Here is an 18,814-nt window from a genome sequence, read left to right as displayed (position 1 = left end):
GGCCCAGACCATAGGAACGTAAATCTCTCTAAGGGCCGCTCCATGTCACTGTAGCCCTGGACCCCTCCTGTTGTAGCCCCGGACTCCTCACGTTTATTGTCTCTTTTGAACTTCCCAACAAGCCTTCTGAAGTGGCAAGGCACCCATCATCTCCGTTTTGGAGTAAACTGAAAATCCAAGGTGTCTGTGAATGAGCCAGAGTTTCACAAATTCTGACTCCCATCCTGATTTCTTTTCCCGTGCTCCCTAGCCCGCAGCCTTCATCTGGCCAGCGTGAGAACAGAACAGGGAAGCTGGTCAGTCCTCTGGGCAAGGCTCCATTCAGCTACCTTTCTTGTCAGCAGAGGAAGGGAAAGAGAGTTCTTTTGTCGTTCATGTATTTTTTTTTTAAAGATCTTACTTATGTATTTATTTGAGAGAGGGAGAGAGAGAGAGCATGAGCCAGGGAGAGGGGCTGAGGGAGAAGGAGAAGCAGGCTCCCCACTGAGCATAGAGCTGGACAAGGGGCTTGATCTGAGGATCCTGAGATCATGACATAAGTCAACACTTAACCGAGCTACCCAGGCACCCCCATGTACTTTTTTCAGAGTTGATATGTATTTTGATTAAAGTAGTACATGCCCATATTGAACAAAGTCAAATAGTACCAAAGGGCGTATAATGAAATACAGAAGGTCTCTGGTGTGTGTACCCCTCCCCAGAGGCAACTGCTTTCTTCTGGTGTGCTTCCATATTTGTAAATAATATGCTTAGACTGCTTTTTCTTGGTTCATCAGTTTTAACTTCATCTATTGAGACTTCTCATTCTGGTAGATGAGGCTTTTGTCTCTGCCCTCCCTCTGCCCCCCTACTTCCTATGTGGCTTCTGAAAGGGGAGCAGAACCCTCTGCAGCATCTGCCAGATGTGAGGGAACCATTGGCTGTGCACTAGCAGCGGAGTTAGGAGAATCAGCAAGCCTGCCTGTGATTTCTCACACAGTTGGCACAATGGTAATTTCTGGATGTTGTGTTTCATTAGCAGCCTCCGAACGGAGGTGGTTTAAATTTGAGCGGGCAGGATTTAGATGTTTTATTTTTATATCTGTCTCTGGCACTCTGAGAGCCATGTGGTTTCTTGGGTTTGTAACAAGATGTTTTGTGTTGCCCAGGTCCTGGGCTCCTCATTAGCTGCAGGCCACGTCCCTCCTGGGGGCCTGGCTCCCTTACGAGGCCTTGTGGATGTCCCGGCCTCTGCTCTTCGAGGATCTCAAAATGTGAACCTGGAGAGCTCAGTGGAGTCTGGTCAGCTCAGAGAAGTCACACTGGTAAATGGTTTCTCTTGCGGTCTGTGTATTTAGTTACTATGGGATCTACAGAGACTGTGCCATGCTAGGAACTGAGGCCCATAGATAAGAAAGAGAGACCATGGGCCGAGTCCTCAGAGTTCATAGGCTAATTGGGAAGTTGGGAAAGCAAATCACACTTGTGTGGTGCAAATGTGGACTCTGGGCTGTGGAGGTTAGACCCATGCTGGGGGAGAGGGGTGCTGCAGTATTAATTTCCCAGTCCTTGCAACTGGGGCAGTCAAAGTCAGGAAGGGAGGGATCGCTGTGAGCTGGGGTTGCTGGGGTCAGCTTCTTGGTTGTGGGAGACTTGCACTGGGAGACATCCAAAGAGAGTGGGGAAAGCATTCTGTAGGTCTTTCTAGCACGTCCCTTGACTTTCCTTCTCTACTTTGGAGCCTTCACAGGGTCTCAAGACTTCTGCTTATTCAAAGGGTCTCTTGGGCTCCATCAATGAGGACAAGAATGCTCTCAGCCTCTTGGCTTTAGGGGAGGAGACCAATGAGGAGGATGAGGCAGAGAGTGACAATCAGGTAATGATGAATCCTCTTCCTGGCCTGGAAACCCTTTGTGTTATTTAAAAAGAATTATTTTATTGTGGCCAAATATATATAATGTGCAAGCTACCATTTTAACTACTTTTAAGCATGCAATTTGGTGACCTTATTAACTTTACAGTGTTGTACAGTCATCACCACTATCGGTCTCCAGAACTTGGTCGTAATCCCAAATAGAAATTCTGTACCCATTAAACAGTAACTCCCCCAGTCACCCCTCTCCCCAGTCTCTAGTCTCTTCTATTCTATGTTCTGTCTTTGAATATGCCTATTCTGGATATTTCATATAAGTGGAATCATACAATATTTGCCATTTTACATGTACTTTCTTTTACATAGCATGTTTTCCGAGATCATCATGTTGTACATGTATGGCTGAATAATCCATTATATGAATATACCACATTTTATTTAGCTATTCGTCTGTAGATGGACACTTGGGTTGTTGCCTCCTTTTGGCCAACCTCTGTGCCGCTTTAAAAATGAGTAGAATGGTTTTCTAGCCCACAGCTTCATTTCTTGCCTAATCTATGTGCTTTCTACGTCTGTCCCAGAAAGCATAACCAGGAGGGAGCTTCTTGGCCCTCTTGGGCTGAGTACCTGTAATCATGTTTGTTTTCAGAGTGTCCGCAGTTCAAGCGAACTTCTTAAGAACCTACACCTGGACATTGGGGCACTGGGGGCTGACTTTGAGTATGAGGTAAGAGCATACGCCTCTATCCTGCTCTATCCTTCCTTTTTAAGCTTTTCTACTTGTGGGATGCAGATTTGGGAAGAGAACTGTCTTGCCCCAGTGCTGTCTAGATGGGATTTCTGGGGTTTGGGGAAACACAAAAGGGGACTAGGAATCTGTTCATCTGCTCATCTGCCAGACGGCCACCAGTAATTGGACGTTTCTACGTGAGGCGCTTAGCTCTAGGTCATGCAAGCCGGAGTGAGATGTGATTACTGCCCCCTGAGGGTTTGTGGCCTCACAGAAGAAAGGCTTACCTTCCTGGAAAACAATAGAATGCAGTGAGGCTGTGAGGGAGGTGAGCTGGAGCACCGCAGAGAGAATATGGGGCCTCCAAGCTATGCAGATCGACCAGGCAGGGTTCTGTTGAGAAACTGCCATGTGAGGGGACCCAGGTAGGACGGTGGGCAGGACTGGCCCGGCAGAGGTGAGCGGGGGGAGAGAAGCTCATATGCGGGGCCCCGCACAGGCAGAGGCAGAGGGTGCAGGGTGAGTTTGGGGAAGGTGACGGCATCCCCTTTGGCTGGAGCGCAGAGCACATGTGGGAGATGAGTGGGGGACGGTCTGTGGAGGTAGCTTGGGCTGGATCCCAAACGCCCTTGGTGCCAGCTGAGGAGTCTGCATTAGGGGTACCCAGGCACTGGGAGCCATCAGAGGTTTTTAACTGAGGTGTGACATCCAGAGTCTTACCAGTTGTCGAATGGTGGGCCATGTGTAGAGATACAGATTTTGGTAAGACGGCTTTAGGCTGGCCTCACAGAGTTTACAGCTGGAGAGAGACGCCACGTACTTGGTGTTTGGTGAGTGCTCAGTGTGGAGTAAATGACTCCCTAGGAAACTGTAAAGCAGGGCAGTTTGTGCAAAGACTCTGGCACAGGTGCCTGGCCTAGGGGAGCTCTGAGGGGGAGGAAATTACTTGCCTGGAGATCAGGAAAAACTCAAAAGAGATGACATTTGACCTGGCTCTTAAAGAGTAGGTAAGTTTTAGGCATGGGGGTGTGAAGGATATTTTAGGTAAGTGAACAGCTTGAGCAAAGGCGCAGGGCCTGGGAAGTGCAGACTGTGGATGGGAATAGCTTCCAGACTCTCCCCACGGTAGTCCTGTCACTTCTAATCTCTGTCTACCCCCCCCCCCACCCCGTCTGTCCTTCATCACCACCAGAATGTTCTTAAAACAAACAAAATCCAGAACTCATCGTGGTGTTGTAATACCTACAAACCCTCAGTGTGGCTTTCTACTTGAAAAGGAACATTCCCTTACAGTGTGTCCTTTGTCTAACGTCCAGTTTATTAGTTTCTAGCAATTAAGATTTCTCTCAATATTCCCATGGTATTCATACCACTAGTGAATCATGACATCAGCCACTCAGATTTCCACAAACTTTTAAATACTGATTGCAAGCTGAATTAAACTTTCCATAAGTCTATTCGAATATAAAATTCTTTCACACACTTGAAACTCTTCAAACTGGGACGCCTGGGTGGCTCAGCGGTTTGGCGCCTGCCTTCGGCCCAGGGCATGATCCTGGAGTCCCGGGATCGAGTCCCACATCGGGCTCCCTGCGTGGAGCCTGCTTTTCCCCCTGCTTGTGTGTCTCTGCCTCTCCCTCTCTCTCTCTCTCTCTGTCTGTCTCTCATGGATAAATAAATAAAATCTTAAAAAAAAAAAAAAAAGAAACACTTCGAACTGAAACCTGTCACTTATGTTTTATTAGAATGATCTCGAAACTGACCAGTAAAACTCTAGTTCCTGTATCATAGATTTAAGTTTGTTTCCTTATTATCTCTTCCTGTGTTCTTATTATCTCTTATGATCCGCGTGTTGTTTCTTGACTCTTCTTGGTCTTCTGCTCACCCCAAGAGCTAGGGTTAAATGTCTCATCGGGCGGGGGTCGCAGATCCCGGCCAACACAGCCCCTGAGTTGTAGGTGGTCCAGCTCTCGCCAGTGGGCAGACTAAGTTTTACTGTTGTACTTCGTCCATTACCCCAGAAACTGTCCACATTTTTGGCGGTGCATGATCAGATATGCTTTGGTCGTGACTTTAACACTTTTTGCGAAATGTGACACTGTTTTCCTGAATCCCCCATTTTTATCATCAACCTGATCTGTGTCTACTTTGAAACTGTTCCTTGTGAGTAGGGCCTGGTCTATTTGCACCGTCTGCAAAGCCTTCAGTGTGCTTGGGTCCCTGAAATGACAACTCTGTTTCTTCTCATCTGCCATTAAGCCCTTATCCTGCCAATGTGATCAGCAGCTCGGGTTTGGAGCCTAGAGGGATGACCATGAGCAGGAATGGGGCATCAGGAGGACTTACCTGGCTCTCAGAGAAAGGAGAAAGTGAGAACAAACTAAGAGTAGAGATTCGGCCCTATTCATGTGTATATGTTCTGTACTTGCCACTGCCTGGAGCCTAGGAAGGATGAGGTGTGTTTTGCTGAGCAGTTGAGAGAATGAAGGAGAGTGAGCCCTTCTGGGACAAGGGGGCGTCCCTGCGGGTTGTGTTGTGCTGTTCCAGGTCCTGGGTAGGATGGATACTTACCCCTGCTGTCAGCTTGGGGGTTGAAGATCCCACCGTGGATCAATCATGATGCACTCCGACTCTGAGTTAATTTTTACTTCATAATGGATTACAAATGTCAACAAAAAAGGGAACTTCTTTGACCTGTCCTGGATTTCCAAAAGCTTCCATTCTGAGGATTATGTGCTTCTTTGGGGGAGTGGGAGCTTTTAAACAATTTTTTTTTTATAACCTCTTTAGTATAAATAGACAACCCAGTGTGATGGGGGGAAATGTCTAGAGTGGGAGGTGTTAAATACACCTCCCACCCATGTCTCTAGCATCCCAGTAGATCTCATTCTTTTTGTCACATGGAGTGTTGGGTTCCTGTGTTCTAACCCCCGGTAGGAACTAGGGCTTTCCCTGGTGGGGAAGGTCAGTGTTGGGGATGAACAGCAGTTTTAGGATAGACACAGCTGCCGCTGCTTGGACCACACCCTTTGAAAATGGCTCCTGTCCCTGTTTATAGACCTTGGATCCTCTGAGCTGCCCATTTCTTCCCACTTCTGGGCATCTAGGTAGCCCTAGATGGAGGTCTCCTGCCATGGTTTGTTCTACCCTTTCTCTGTGCTGTCCACAGTCACTTTGCTCATGATTCCATGAGAGGGCAGTAGGATGGCAGAAATGCCTCTCCTCTCTCTCCTTCCCCCTCCTCTCCTGCCTTCAGTGTAAACCCAATTCTAGTGTATTACGGAATCACAGGGGATAGGTTCATGGACCAGACGCTGAGAGTGGGTGTGAGTGAGGAGGGGAGGCAGCAGGGTGGGTGAGCAGGCACTGTGTGACCTGGTGGCGCTGGCAAGAACCCATCACTGGATGAAGGGAGATGGAGGGAGCTGGGCTTAGACATCACAGGATGATGTCAGTGTGATTGGGAAATGCTAACAACATAGGGTGCGGGGCAGTGCAAAGAATTGAGACCAGCTGGGTGGGAATGAGACACGGTGAATAACCTGACCCACGGTTGCCTTGGGGCCTTCAGCATCCCTGTCCTCCATGCTCTCCCTCCCAAGCCACGTGGAGTATAGAAGCCTCAGCCTTTGTGCTCTGGGAGGAGGGAGCTGCAGCACTGGAGACCTCACATAGCTTTTGGGGTGTGTATTAAATATTCATAACATGCTCTTAAAGGGACTCTGCGGCATCGCTTTCCTTGTGCAGATGACAGGGTTGTTTTTGAACAGATACTTGCCTCCGGATACTTAGGGGTCTGAGGCCCCGACAGGAGGAGACAGGAGTCTGAGCACGGAGGAGCGGAGGGTAAAGTGGTGCCGAGGGCGCAGCCCCCGCCCTGGCCCATGTGCCTCCCAGAACACCGATGCAGGAGACAATACTCGAGGGCCTGGAGTGTACGTCCTGGGGAGGCCTCAGCTCACACTGTGAGGAGGAGCAGGGCCAAGTGCAGGGAGAGGGCCATGGAGGGGGTTTTCCCATACTCTCATTCATGCCATGTGGGTAATCTGGGACAAATGTCTAGTCTCTCTCTGCTATCCTGACCAGCAAGATGTACGTCTGGCCATCAGGTTGTTGCACTTGGTTGACACGGGCTCGGAGAATGCAAGCTCCTTTATTTTCATATTAGCTGTGTTTTCATATCTTAATATTTAGGTAGATAGAATAGGACAAGCTCCATAATGGGAAAATCTTCCTTTGAAGAATTTAAGCTTGAGGATGGCACAGACTCGGCCTGACATTCTTGTAGCCTGACTACATTTTGTCATGAAGAAGAATGGGAGTCTCTTCCTATGTCTGATGTCCTCTGATTTTTGACAGGTTACTTGTTTTTCCCTCATCTTGAATATTAATAGTTAACATTTGTTTAGCATTTTTCATTTATTTATTATTATTATTTTTTTATGATAGTCAAAGAGAAAGAGAGAGAGAGGCAGAGACATAGGCAGAGGGAGAAGCAGGCTCCATGCACCAGGAGCCCCACGTGGAATTCAATCCCGGGTCTCCAGGATCGCGCCCTGAGCCAAAGGCAGGCGCCAAACTGCTGCACCACCCAGGGATCCCAGCATTTTCCATTTAATAAGCCCTGTGACAAATGGAGTCTAATCTCTGTGTAACCCTTGTGAAATAAATAGTTCATCTCCATTTTACAGAGCAGGAGCTCCTATATCTGCATGATACACTCATTTAAAAAAAATCAATCGAAAAGTGTTTGCTAGGCACTTACTATGTGTCAGAAATTAGACACTGAGGATGGCAGGGAGCTGATCTAGTGAGGGAAACAGACAGGAAATCAGCAGTGATGTTATAGTAGTTGTTGTGATGGGTCGGGAAGGCTCATCTCAGGACAGCTGTCCCGGGGATCCAGGAGGGCTTCCTGGAAGATGTGATACTGTGAGGGCCAGTAGGGGTTTGTCAGGGTAGATCGCCAACTTGCGTGCGTGCATGCATGCATGTGTGCGTGTGATGCTCATGGCTTCTCAGGAGCGGTGAGGAGTCTGTGTGGAGTGGCCTCGGCAGGCAGCTCTTGAACACTGGAGGGTCCCCCCGCAACCACCTTGGGAAGGGTGCCTGAGGATGCAAGCTGTGATTTTGTTCTGTGCTGTGCGGTGTGTGTTGGTAGAGGAGGAGGCTGCCTGGGGAACCTGGGCCTTCCTGGTTGCCCTCTGAGCTTCTTCCTGAGGCAGACCCTCGAGTAAGGCTGGAGGAGCAGTTTGGTGGGGCTCAGAGTGTGATCGTTTGCTAAATGAAATAATCAACCTTAAGGGAAAAAAAGGATCGTGCATGCCCAGGTAGCGAAATGGCACAATGTTCATCCATAACCTGGAGGATGCATATGGGGTATGGCTGCCCACAGTCCTTGAGAGGCAGGCAGGGCTGGGCGGGAAAGGCTCTGGGCCGTGTGAGGAGATGTGGACTTTATGTGGAAGGCCATGGTGCTATCTGTGGTCTGACCCTCCTCTGTCTCCTAACCCAAGCTCTGTTGCTCTTTTCATGAGATGAACAGGGCCAGGGTGGATTGGCTCTGCTTGCCGCATGAGGGAGTGTGGCTGGCCAGATGCCCCTCCATCACCCCGAGAGACTCCCACCCCCCAGGGTCTGTGGAGCCCCGCAGACTGAGTACTGAGCTCCTGCTGCGTGCTGGGCACTGTTGCAGGGATTGAGAAGAGCAGGCCTGGTCTCACCTTGCTCATGCTGCTCTTGAAGAGGAGGGGCTCATCTCCCCCTTTCTGTTAGCCCAATGGTCACAGTGGATTTCTCCCTCGCTCCAGGCTACGGATGTTGAGAGGATGGCCGGCACTGGAGGGTACTCTGCCTTTGTGCTGCCAAGGAATGGGGGAAGCCACCCGTTCTCTCTTTCACCTTCTGCTTTTCTCCTGGGATAGGCCTGGGGCTGAGGACAGTATGTACCACCACTGTGTCCAGTGCCCTCTGCTTTGGGCAGCAAAGGCTCATGACCAAGGCTACCTGGGACATTTCTTTTGTCTCAGATTCAACTGAGTTCCTTGAAGGCAGGATCTATGTCTAGTTCATATATGGGTCCCCAGGGCAGTGCTTGGCACATAGAAGGCACGCAGTGAACGACCATGTGCATTTCACAATAAAACGTTAGTCAACATTATGGGACGCAAATGGTCCGTCAGGCACTGATCTCACTTCTTTAGCTCACGTAGTGAGTGTTAACTCATTTACTCTACCCCCACACCCAGTGAGGTAGACTCTCCTGTGTCCCCATATTTTAGAGGAAGAAACTAAGGCACACAGAAGTTAAATAATTGGTTTCAGATTAATTTAATCGATTTCAGTTAAATAATTGGCCCCTGTAAGTGGGGCCAGGATCTGAACCCAAGTAGTGTATCTCTGAAGCTAAGCTCTGAATTGCTCTACTCTCCTGCCTCTCTTCACCATCCTTGGAAAGTTTGGGTTGGCTTGTTAGTAGGCTTCCAGACCTGCAGGCGGATGGTCATGTCTTGGTTTTAGCAGTACTTATGAATGCCATGTTCTCCAGTGGCCTCTGGACTCTAGTCACCATGCTCCTTGCATGAGTCTCCAGGATCTGGAACCCGGGAAGTATCAAAAAAATCTCTGCTCAGAAGCCATTCATGCTGGCAGCCCAAGTGATGTTTTCTGGGAGGAAGGTTTCTCTTAGCCCGGGATAGAGCGCTAGCTGGATTTCAAGGAAGGGATTTCTTTTTTCTACTTTGGCTGGCTTTAAAGGTTTTTCCTAGTCTTTAAAGTAAGGTTTCAGCATAAGAAGCAGGATGTAGCAGCTGGAGAGGGTGCTCCTTTTGAGAGACCCTACCCAGGGGACCTTAGCGACAGTAGCCTCCAGCTGTGGCACCTTTGATCCACCCTGGCTCATGCCAAGGCCACGCTGTTGACCGAGAACAACAGGCCCTGGAGCAGGATCATTTCTGCCAGACATGGGACTCTGCGGTGCAGGCCAAGACTTTCTCAGAACGGTGCCATGTCCTGAAGCCCTGCCTGTGTCAGCTGCCCTTTCCCTACTCCCCCACCACAGGTCAGACCTGTGTTCTGAAGGCCTCCTGACCTCTTTATCCTTCAGAACCATTTCCCCCAATAAGTCTTGTCTTGGCTTCTGCTTTTCAGAGCACACAGCTCACAGTGCTCCAGGGGCATGTGTACAGGGGAGGCCCTAGGGAGAGAGCCACCCTCATCGCCGCTGATGAAGGGCACTCTCCTGTTTTTTTCCTCGCTGCCTTTTAAAAATGAAAAAAAATGAAAATGAAATTTTAGACTTTAGTACTTCTCTCTTATGTGATTTTCCATGGTCATCGTCATTGTAAATACCTACTGACTTTCTAAAAAAAATAAATACTGGTTTCCAAGTCTGCAATCTTATGAATTGGTTACCAGGGCTGGAATGAGACATTTATTACTTGAGAACATGGTGGTGGTGATGGAGTTCAGTGCACTGGTTTCCACACCTGTCAGTGAATGGGGCAGTTGATGTATTTAAGTCACCATAGACATTTAGATGCAGCAGATGTGGAGTGGAACGAGGAATCTGTGTTTTAAATAGCTCTTAGGGTATTTGATAACCATTGGTGTCAGAACTGGAGCACTGGCCCAAACGAGTCAATGAATGACCATTCCATCTTGTTGCAAGTCTCTGAAATTATTTTATTAATTCTTGACATCTCCTTGTCTGACATGGTCTGCTGCTGTCTAGGAGTCTCCAAGAACAAGCCAACCAGAGGAGAAGAAGGACACTTCTCTGGATTCAGACGCTGCCAGGCCCCCCACTCCCGGCAAGCTCTTCAGCCAGGGTGCAGACAACAGTCTGAGCAGCACTGATGGCACAGGGCAGCAGGGAAGAGGGGCGAGTGCTTGGCATCTGGAAAAAGAAAAGGATGAGAAGAGTGATCCTGGGATGTCCAGGAGTGGGGTGGACCCTGGGGGTGGTCAGCCTGCCAAAGCCAACAAAAAGGAGGTACCAGAGAACCCAGTGGATGCAGGAGAGGAAGGTTCCAAGAACAGAGAGGCAGAGGAGCCCAAGGAGGAGGCTTCTGTTTGGAAAGAGAGCCAATCACAGGCGAGCCAGGTAAGTCTCCCTGTGCCCTGGGGAGTTGGGGCTTCCTCACTCTGCTGTTCTTTCAAACCCTGTGCAGATCTCTGTCCCACACCTTCATTTGTAGGCCCTGCTATGGGCTGTCAGCAGCACCCAGAACCCTTCATGGTGATAGATGTGCCCAGACCCAGCAGGCAGCCAAAGCCTGAATGAAACTCCAAACCTGCTAGCATTAGAAATTCAGAGTAGAAATTTGCCTTTCCATTGGCACCCTCCTGGGACATTCGTGTTCTTCTGTTATACCTGCTTTCTCTTTTAGCCTCTCGCTCCTACTTCTTGACATCAGCTAGTCAAGATTGCTGGGGTCTGTGGTCTGTATTTCGTTTCCCTGTAGAGAGGGGAGGATGTTGAGGGGGTGGGGACCACCGGGAGTTCTTAGCCCCAGCAGTAGTAAGTTAGTGAATTAGGTTACCAGCAGACCCCTCTCACAGATGGCATGGGAGTCTAGCTTTGGTAAGACTGGGCCAATGATCCAAACGCACAGAAGTACTTCCCAAGGCCTTTGGCACTTTCAGTTTTCCATCCCTTAGGCCTATTCCTCTTCCTGGTAGATGGTGAGAGAGTTAATTTAAAGAGTTTTAAGCCACTTCCTGGAAAAGATACTCTCATTCTGTTTTTTATTTATTTTTAATTTTAATTTTAAAAAAATATTCTATTTATATATTCATGAGAGACACAGAGAGAAAGAGGCAGAGACACAGGCAGAGGGAGAAGCAGGCTCCAGAATCAGGCCCTGGGCTGAAGGCAGCACTAAACTGCTAAGCCACCCGGGCTGCCCTAATTTTAATTTTTAAAAAGATCTTATTTATTTATTCCTGAGAGACACGGGGAAAGAGGCAGAGACATAAGCAGAGGGAGAAGCAGGCTCCCACTGGGAGCCTGTTATGGAACTTGATTCCAGGACCTCAGGATCACGACCTGAGTCAAAGAAAGATGCTCAACCACTGAGCCACCCAAGCGTCCCTCATTCTGCTTTTTAAGGACAGCATGAAACTTCCCTACTGCCAACTCCCTAGCTGCCTCCACTTCACTTCACTTGGCTCTCCTTACATGTATAAATACTGTTGACCTGAGTCAGTGTGGCCTCAACTGGGCTGTTCAGCTTTGGCGAGGTGGGGTGGGGGCTGGTGCACGTGTCTGGAAGGAATGGGAGGGTCCACAGCCCTCTTTCAGGTTTTCCAGATGTGGATTTTGGTTAAGGCTCAGCCCTGTGTTGGCACCATGGCCCGAATGGAATTCCCTGGGTGGTGATAGCAACTCTCTGTCCTCTGCCCTGGCTGACTTCTCTGTGTGTCTGTTTCCCTAGGAGTCGGAGATTAGTGAGCACATGAAGGAGCTGCAGCTTTCAGACTCTGCTGCTTCTGACCCCAAGCCCTTCCTGGGCCTGGTGAGTCCAAGGTGGGGGGCAGCAGAGAGGGATGGAGAGTGTGGGTTTGTGAGTCCCTGTGGTTCATTTGCCTGGTGTCACACAGCTTGTAAGCGGGGAAGGTAGAATTTGGTTTTGGGTCTTGTCTAACTTTGGGTTTGCAGCCCGTCAGCTAACACTACGTACTTCATAGGTTTATTGTGAGAAGATGGTGAGGTGAAGAATGTAAAACATTAGAAACATCCCATAACTATAAGCGATTGTTACTCTTTTTCGTTTCTGCAGTATAGACTGTCTGGGAGATATGTGATCTAGAGCCTCTGGGCTGTAGCAGAAGCATTACATGAATCTAGGAAGTTAGAGACTGGGGTGGTGTGTGTGTGTATGCGTGTATGTCTATGGGATCACCAAATGATGGCAAGGACCAGTTCTCAGGCTGTAGCTAGGAGGGAAGCCATGGTTACATTTACAAAGAGAAGACAGTGTCCTGGAATGTCAACATGTATGGATGGTTGCTTTGTCCTAGGCCTTCCACCCAGCCTGCTGTCTCCTGGCTTCATTTGCCAGGTCTGTATCTACGGGGAGTAGTTGAGGGTGCTTTTTGGCAGAACATCACCTCTGGAAACCATGCTCCATCTGTCTGGAGGAGGCAGATCAAAGGGAAGGGATTAGCGGGAGGGTCAGGGATGAACAGTAATGATAGGAGGGGGTGCGGAGGAATTAGGAGGCTGTGTGCTCTGGCCCCTCACTGAGCCATGGGCTTAGGAGGCAGATGGCAGCTGCATTAAGTGGAGTAGAACTCAAACTAAAAGGAAAATGTCACCAAAAAAGAAAATGCACAAGCTAGGACAGGAAGGCAGAAAGTCATTGTTGGCAAAAACCAGCGTGAAGAATAGCCATGTCATAGGACTCTCTGGTGCAAGGGCTCCGTCCCTCCTAAGGGAGTCGCCCATGAAGCAGTGTGCCCATCAGCATTTTTCTTCTCTACGGGAGTGGGTGGAGGAAGCCATGGACAGCAGGACCAGACCTTGGCCCGGGCATCCTGCCATTTATCAGGGTTGATGACAGAGCTATCCCTATTAGCACGCTGTCAGGTAGCAATCCTTCACTTAGCCCAGCAGGGCTCTTAGGCTCAGAGGGGGCAGGATCATGGTCCTGTGGCAGTCAGAGGGCAGCAGGGAACTGGCACTTGTGTGGGCACTTGCTGGCTGCCCCCAAAGAGAAGCCTGCAGAGGAAGCGCTGCTAATGAATCCCCATTGTCTGGAGAAAGCAAGCTGTGAACAGCCCACCATCCCTCGCTTCCAGGCTGCCCACAGGTCTTCTGGGCACTTTTTGGGTACCCAGATTGGGTACTAGGAGGGCGAAACAGCTGCAAAGTGACATGCTTTACAGCATGTATCATGCAAAGAGCTTGGGCTTTGAAGTCAGCCCAGGGTACATCTGACCACCAGCCCCATTGCTAATCAGCTCTATGACCTTGGGCAAATTACGTGTGCTCTCAGACCTGCTTCCCTGTCTGTGAGAGGCTGCGAGATTATCAGTCTCACGGGCTTATGTTTCCCCCATGGTTTTATTATGAAAAATTTCAGACATACAGAAAAATTAAAAGGATTTTTAAGTGAATCCATACATCCTGACCACCTAGAGTCTACAGTGAACATTTTAACTATACTTGCTGTATGATATGTAGCACATATCTTTCTAGACTACTCCCAGTGTTATTTTGAAGACGAGAATAACTAGTAGAAATGGAAATGTTTCGCACAGTGCCTGGCCTGTAGTAGGCAGCTGTCTGGAAGGTGGGGCGGGGTGGAGGAGAGGCCCCGGTGGATGCTGGGACAGGGGCAGCGTTGACCTGCCCTTCCACTGTCTCTAGGACTTTGGTTTCCGCAGCCGGATATCGGAGCACCTGCTGGATGTTGATGTGCTTTCCCCAGTCCTGGATGGAGCCTGCTGGGAGGTGAGTCTCTTGGGGTTGTGGATAACCCCCAGCTGAGCCCTGCCCATTCCTGGGTACATTTCTGGGAGCTCCTTCCCTTCTAATTCAATAAGGTATGGCCCTGACTGTGCCTGTGATGGGCTTCCAATCATTTCTGCTCTTGGCTGCTCTGAATTAAGCCATCCTTCCTGTCCCTGCAACATACATCAGTTTATTGGTTTATTTAGCAACTGAGGGCTGACCACTTGCTTATGTGCAAAGCACTGTGGATTTCAAGGCATTTCCCAACTTGGCCCATCCAGCCTCTGCAGGCTCACCCTCAGCCCACAGGCCATGCCCTGGCTGTGCCCACCACTCACCATTCCTGGGGCACCCCAGCCACCTCCTTCACTGCTCCACCTGCTGTTCTGCTTCCTCTTTTGTCCGAACTCTTTCTTGATCTTGGAGGCCCACCTCTGATGTCACCTCCTTCAAGTAGAATGGATTGTTCTGTTTCTTGGCTCCCCTCATTGCTGCTGCTTTTGTTTTATGGTTCTTGGGTTTGTCTCCCCATTAGGCATAAGCTCTGTGTGGGCACGTGGGACGTCTGGCACCCAGAAGGGTACAAAGGTGACTCACACACAGGTCCTGTCCTTAAGGAGCTTGAAGCCAAGAAGGTGGTTTTTTTCCTCCTCTGTGGGCTTATTTAAGAGAAGATTCTGGCACATGGTCCCTGCACATTTAAGGGAATATTTGGTTTGGGTGAAATGGAAATTTGTTGGCTGGAACAAACAAGCTATTCAGGCTGGACCTTGATCACCCCTGTTGGTAGCACTGGAGGGATGGAAAGGTGCAAACAGAGCCAGCGGGATTGGTCAGGAGGGGTCCGGAGCAGGGAGGTTGTAGGCACCCTTCCCAGTAAGTAAGTGGGGAAGTTACTGAGTTGGCGGGTGGGGTAGATTTCCATTGCTCTGCCCCCAAAATCTGGCCAATGTCAGCATCAATGAGGGCTTTAAAAAAGATTTCTGGGGCACCAGGGTGGCCAAATTGGTTGGGTGCCCAACACTTGATCTCAGCTCAGGTCTTGAGCTCAGGGTTGTGAGTTCAAGTCCTGCATTGGGCTCCACGTTGAGTGTGAAACCTACTTAAGAAAAAAAAAAAAGAAAAGGAGGACCAATTGCTAGGTCCTACCTAAAACCCAATGAGGCCTGCAGCGTTTTTTGAAGAGGTGGGAGGAATTGTGTCACTTGGTATAAAGGAGCAGCGGGGCCTGGCTCGAATGTGGACAGCCCTAGCAGAGGAAGCCCGAAGCTGTAGCTCGTGCCCACATCCTGGGGCACAGAGCAGTGCCAGGCGCTCTGGCTGGCAGGCCGTACAGACACCTCCCCTGCCCCGTGGGCCTGAGTCCTCAGCCCTCTCCTGTCTTCAGGGCATGGACGGGTTGAGCGGGGAGGTGGAGCTGGAAGAACCAGAATCGGCCCTTTGTGGGTCAGACGGAAGTGTATGTATGGTCCCCGTTGTCTTTCCTGTGGGCTCTGGCCATTTCCGAGAGTCTCTGGCCCCTTAGGGTTTGAAACTGAACTAAACTAGTTTCTGTTCACTTTAAAAAAATATTTATGCAGCTTGACCAAGATGCAGTGGACATATTTTAAACCAGACATATTTAAAGTGTACCATTTGATGAGTTTTACTATACGTATATATGTTCCAAACCATCACCATAGTCAAGGTCATGATTGTAATGAATTATAAGTGTGAGCTTTATGATACACGACAAAAGTGACCATAAAGTTATTTCAAATGATGTGGAAGATCAATGTCCACTTCCCGCACAGGTGGGGGTTGAGAAACAGTTGCCATGAACATTCCTCATGGCCTATTCCAGGAAATTTTCAGTGTGCACAGTTATCTATGTCTGTTTTCTATTTCTCTTTCCTCTCCTCACAACAATTGGGACCGTGCCACAAACACCACTTGGCAAGATGCTCTTTAAATGAGAGAATAGTTAGGGAATAGACCCGTGACTTATTTCTGAGTTATTTCAGCTCCATACCTTGCTCTTTGGACTAGTTGCCTACCCATTCTGCTTTACGAAGGTTCCATGATGTATTTAGCTGAGGGCCAGGTCGTTAAAATACAACCCTGGAGCTGAGTTAAAGATCGGAAGGTGGGGTCTCAAGCAACCTTGGGCCAGAGGCCTCGAGTGTGCTCCCTGTACCCCCATTCTGAAGAGTCTGGTGGTCAACTACCACTCTGCTCCAAGGACCTCTGTCCGGGCACGGTCCCAGGGTGTCCCCTTCTATCTAGTAGGTGTGCCAGTGCAGTTTCTAGGAGGAACATTGAAGACGAAACAAGAAGGAAACACACAGACTGTGCCTCTCATCCTTTCCAACTCAGGGCTCGACCCCCACCCTCAATTTTTATTATGATCACCCCGCTTTGTTATCCATTTTACATTTTAGTTTGTTATATAGATTGGCTTGTGTGATTTTTTTTTTTCCTTGAAAGTGAGAGAGGGAGGTATCTGCTGAGCTTGGTGTGATTTGTAGGGGAAGACAGTAGTGAGTTGAACACTGGGAGGGATGAGGGGGGCGTGGGGGCTGTTATGTACAGGCTCTGCCCAGGCTGATGCGATGAGGAGTGGCAGCACTGGCAGGGAGCCTTCTGCTGCAGGCACCGGGAGGTATTCACAGGCAGCATTTCTATTTTTAATGTAATTTGGGGGAGCTGGCTGTGAGTCGGCCCTGCCCTTCCTCGCCCATCCAGATGGGAGAGTCGGCCCCAGCTGCTCGGGCTCTGGCTGCCAGTGGAGCGGCGTGGGAGGCTGTGGGCACCGGGCTGGGGACACTGCAGTATGCCAGCCGGGCCGGCCCCCCACCGGGGGAAGATGGAGTTCGTTGTCTCCTTCCCTGCCTCTGCTGTTAACCCTTGTGTCCCAGAACAGACGGGGCTCCTGTGAACATGACAGAAGGAGTGTGGGTCCTCGGATGGGGACGGACGCTGGCAGAGCTGGGTTTTTGTGCCTTAGGCTGGGGAGAGGGGAGGAGCAGAACAGGGGAGCTGGCATTTGTGGCCTGCCTTCTCTGGGCCAGGAGTTGGGCTTCACGTACATGATCTAATTTAATCCTCACCATGAGCCCTGTGAGCTGCGGTTTACTGTCCTATTTTGTAGTGGAGGAGACAGACTTCCCAGCTAGGAAGTGATAGAATGAGAGCTTGAGTCCAGGCCAGCCACACTGCTATCCCCCTGCCACCCCGCCCCTGCAGGAAATACTTGAACTTATCAAGGCTAGCCCTCTTTTTCACCAGCTTGCTAGATTTGCCTAGACACCCAGGCTTTAAAATGAGATTTTTAGGGGGGACACCTGAGTGGCTCAGTTGGCTAAGTGTCCAACACTTGATTTTGTCTCAGATCATACTCTCAGAGTCATGAGATGGAGCCCCATGTCGGGATGCACGCTGGGTGTGGAGTTAGCTTGAGATTCTCTGTCCCTCTGCCCTTCCACCCTCCTATCCCTGATCTCCCCCCGCCCCACACACATACACAATGAGATTTTTTTTTTTTTTTTCTGATAGACGGTGTAATCATTCCCTCACTGGGAAGGAGGCATCATTGACTACTGATGGGACCCGGGTGCTTGGGGGAGCTGGAGTGGAGTGGTGGAGCACTGTTTCCTCCCTTCGGGTGCCCAAACGATACCCTTTCTGTCTGAAATATAGCTGTCTCTCATTTCACTGTCCCCATCTCTCCAGGGACCTTTGTCTTCAGTGTGCTGGGCTGCTGCTTCAGTAACTTTTGCCCACTTAATTTCAGCATCCCTTTGCATCACTGGTACTGAAGGTCTGGGGCCTCTGTGGATTTGAGGCATTCACAGATGTCTCAGCTTTTTCTTTGCAACTGCCAGTGAAGGCTTCTAGTGGCAGGAGGCAGGATTTTCTTCTTTGTGTGCATTCTCCCTTAGCCTCTGGCTTCTGGCTCTGCATGCAGTGGTTGTGGCATCTGGCTCATCCTCCCTAGGTCAGCCAGGCCAGCCCAAGGAGCAGCTGCGAGCCTGGGGGCTTAGCCAAAGCCCCCGGAAGCTCCATTATACATTATACAGTCGATAGGCCTTCTCTTCTGTGTCCCAAGTGGTCCTCATCCTACTCAAGAGCCACCTCTCAGTACTTCCTCTTAGGCACAAGAGTTGGTTGGAGGATTAAGGGACCCAAAAGCAGACCTCTCCAATATACACTTTGCACTGCTGCTTGCCTACAGGCCCAGAGGCTGGGGAGAGAAGACAAGGATGGCAGCCAGTCCAGCCAAGATGAGCTGCAGAACAAGCAGTCCAGAGCCTCAGAGAGGTACAGTATATGGGAGGCCGCCCTTCAGGGACCTTTGGGATGTGTGAACTTGGGCAGAATTCCTGGCTTTGGTGTGCAAGGCTCAGCGTGCTCCTGCCTGAAGGCAGATGGTGAGCTGACTGGATGGCCTTGCAGAGTCTGTGTGTGCTCGCGCATGCACGCGTGTCCATGAGTGCGCCCTCTGATTCTGCACCAAGACAGGAATGCGGGTATGTTTGGTGGGACTTTGTACACCACTGTGGGCCAGGGCTGGAGGAATCTGCCAGAAGCTCAGTACTGCAGCTTGGAGCTGATGCTCTGCTACATCAGAAATGGCTGCAGCTGTGTGTGTGTGTGTGTGTGTGTGTACACATGGAGGGAGAGCAGAGAGACTGGGAGGGAGAGATAGGGCCTTCCAGCTTCTGAGGCCCAAACTACAATGAGAGGTACTTCCTACCACCCTGGGAAGAGGAAATGGGGCAGTTGTTCTGCTTTT

At 49.9% G+C, this 18,814-nt stretch overlaps 1 protein-coding gene across 11 annotated transcripts in view; it reads left to right on the top strand.

Annotated features, from left to right (window-relative positions):
• The window catches only part of CEP164 (centrosomal protein 164), a 63,474-nt gene that overhangs the window by 24,183 nt on the left and 20,477 nt on the right, over window positions 1-18,814 (top strand). For 9 of the 11 annotated variants that reach the window (XM_025465372.3, XM_049109923.1, XM_049109922.1 and 6 more), the window contains 7 exons: window positions 1,149-1,304; window positions 1,721-1,855; window positions 2,502-2,579; window positions 10,315-10,686; window positions 12,020-12,100; window positions 13,957-14,040; window positions 18,254-18,339. In XM_025465372.3, the coding sequence (XP_025321157.1) occupies window positions 1,149-1,304; window positions 1,721-1,855; window positions 2,502-2,579; window positions 10,315-10,686; window positions 12,020-12,100; window positions 13,957-14,040; window positions 18,254-18,339 (992 nt within the window). The remainder of the gene's footprint in view (window positions 1-1,148; window positions 1,305-1,720; window positions 1,856-2,501; window positions 2,580-10,314; window positions 10,687-12,019; window positions 12,101-13,956; window positions 14,041-18,253; window positions 18,340-18,814) is intronic. The other 2 variants (XM_049109917.1, XM_049109924.1) reach the window with 2 other exon arrangements.

The sequence above is a fragment of the Canis lupus genome, chromosome 5, assembly GCF_003254725.2.
Source record: "Canis lupus dingo isolate Sandy chromosome 5, ASM325472v2, whole genome shotgun sequence".
NCBI lineage: Eukaryota > Metazoa > Chordata > Mammalia > Carnivora > Canidae > Canis > Canis lupus.
This window is presented reverse-complemented; position numbering and strand designations above follow the sequence as displayed.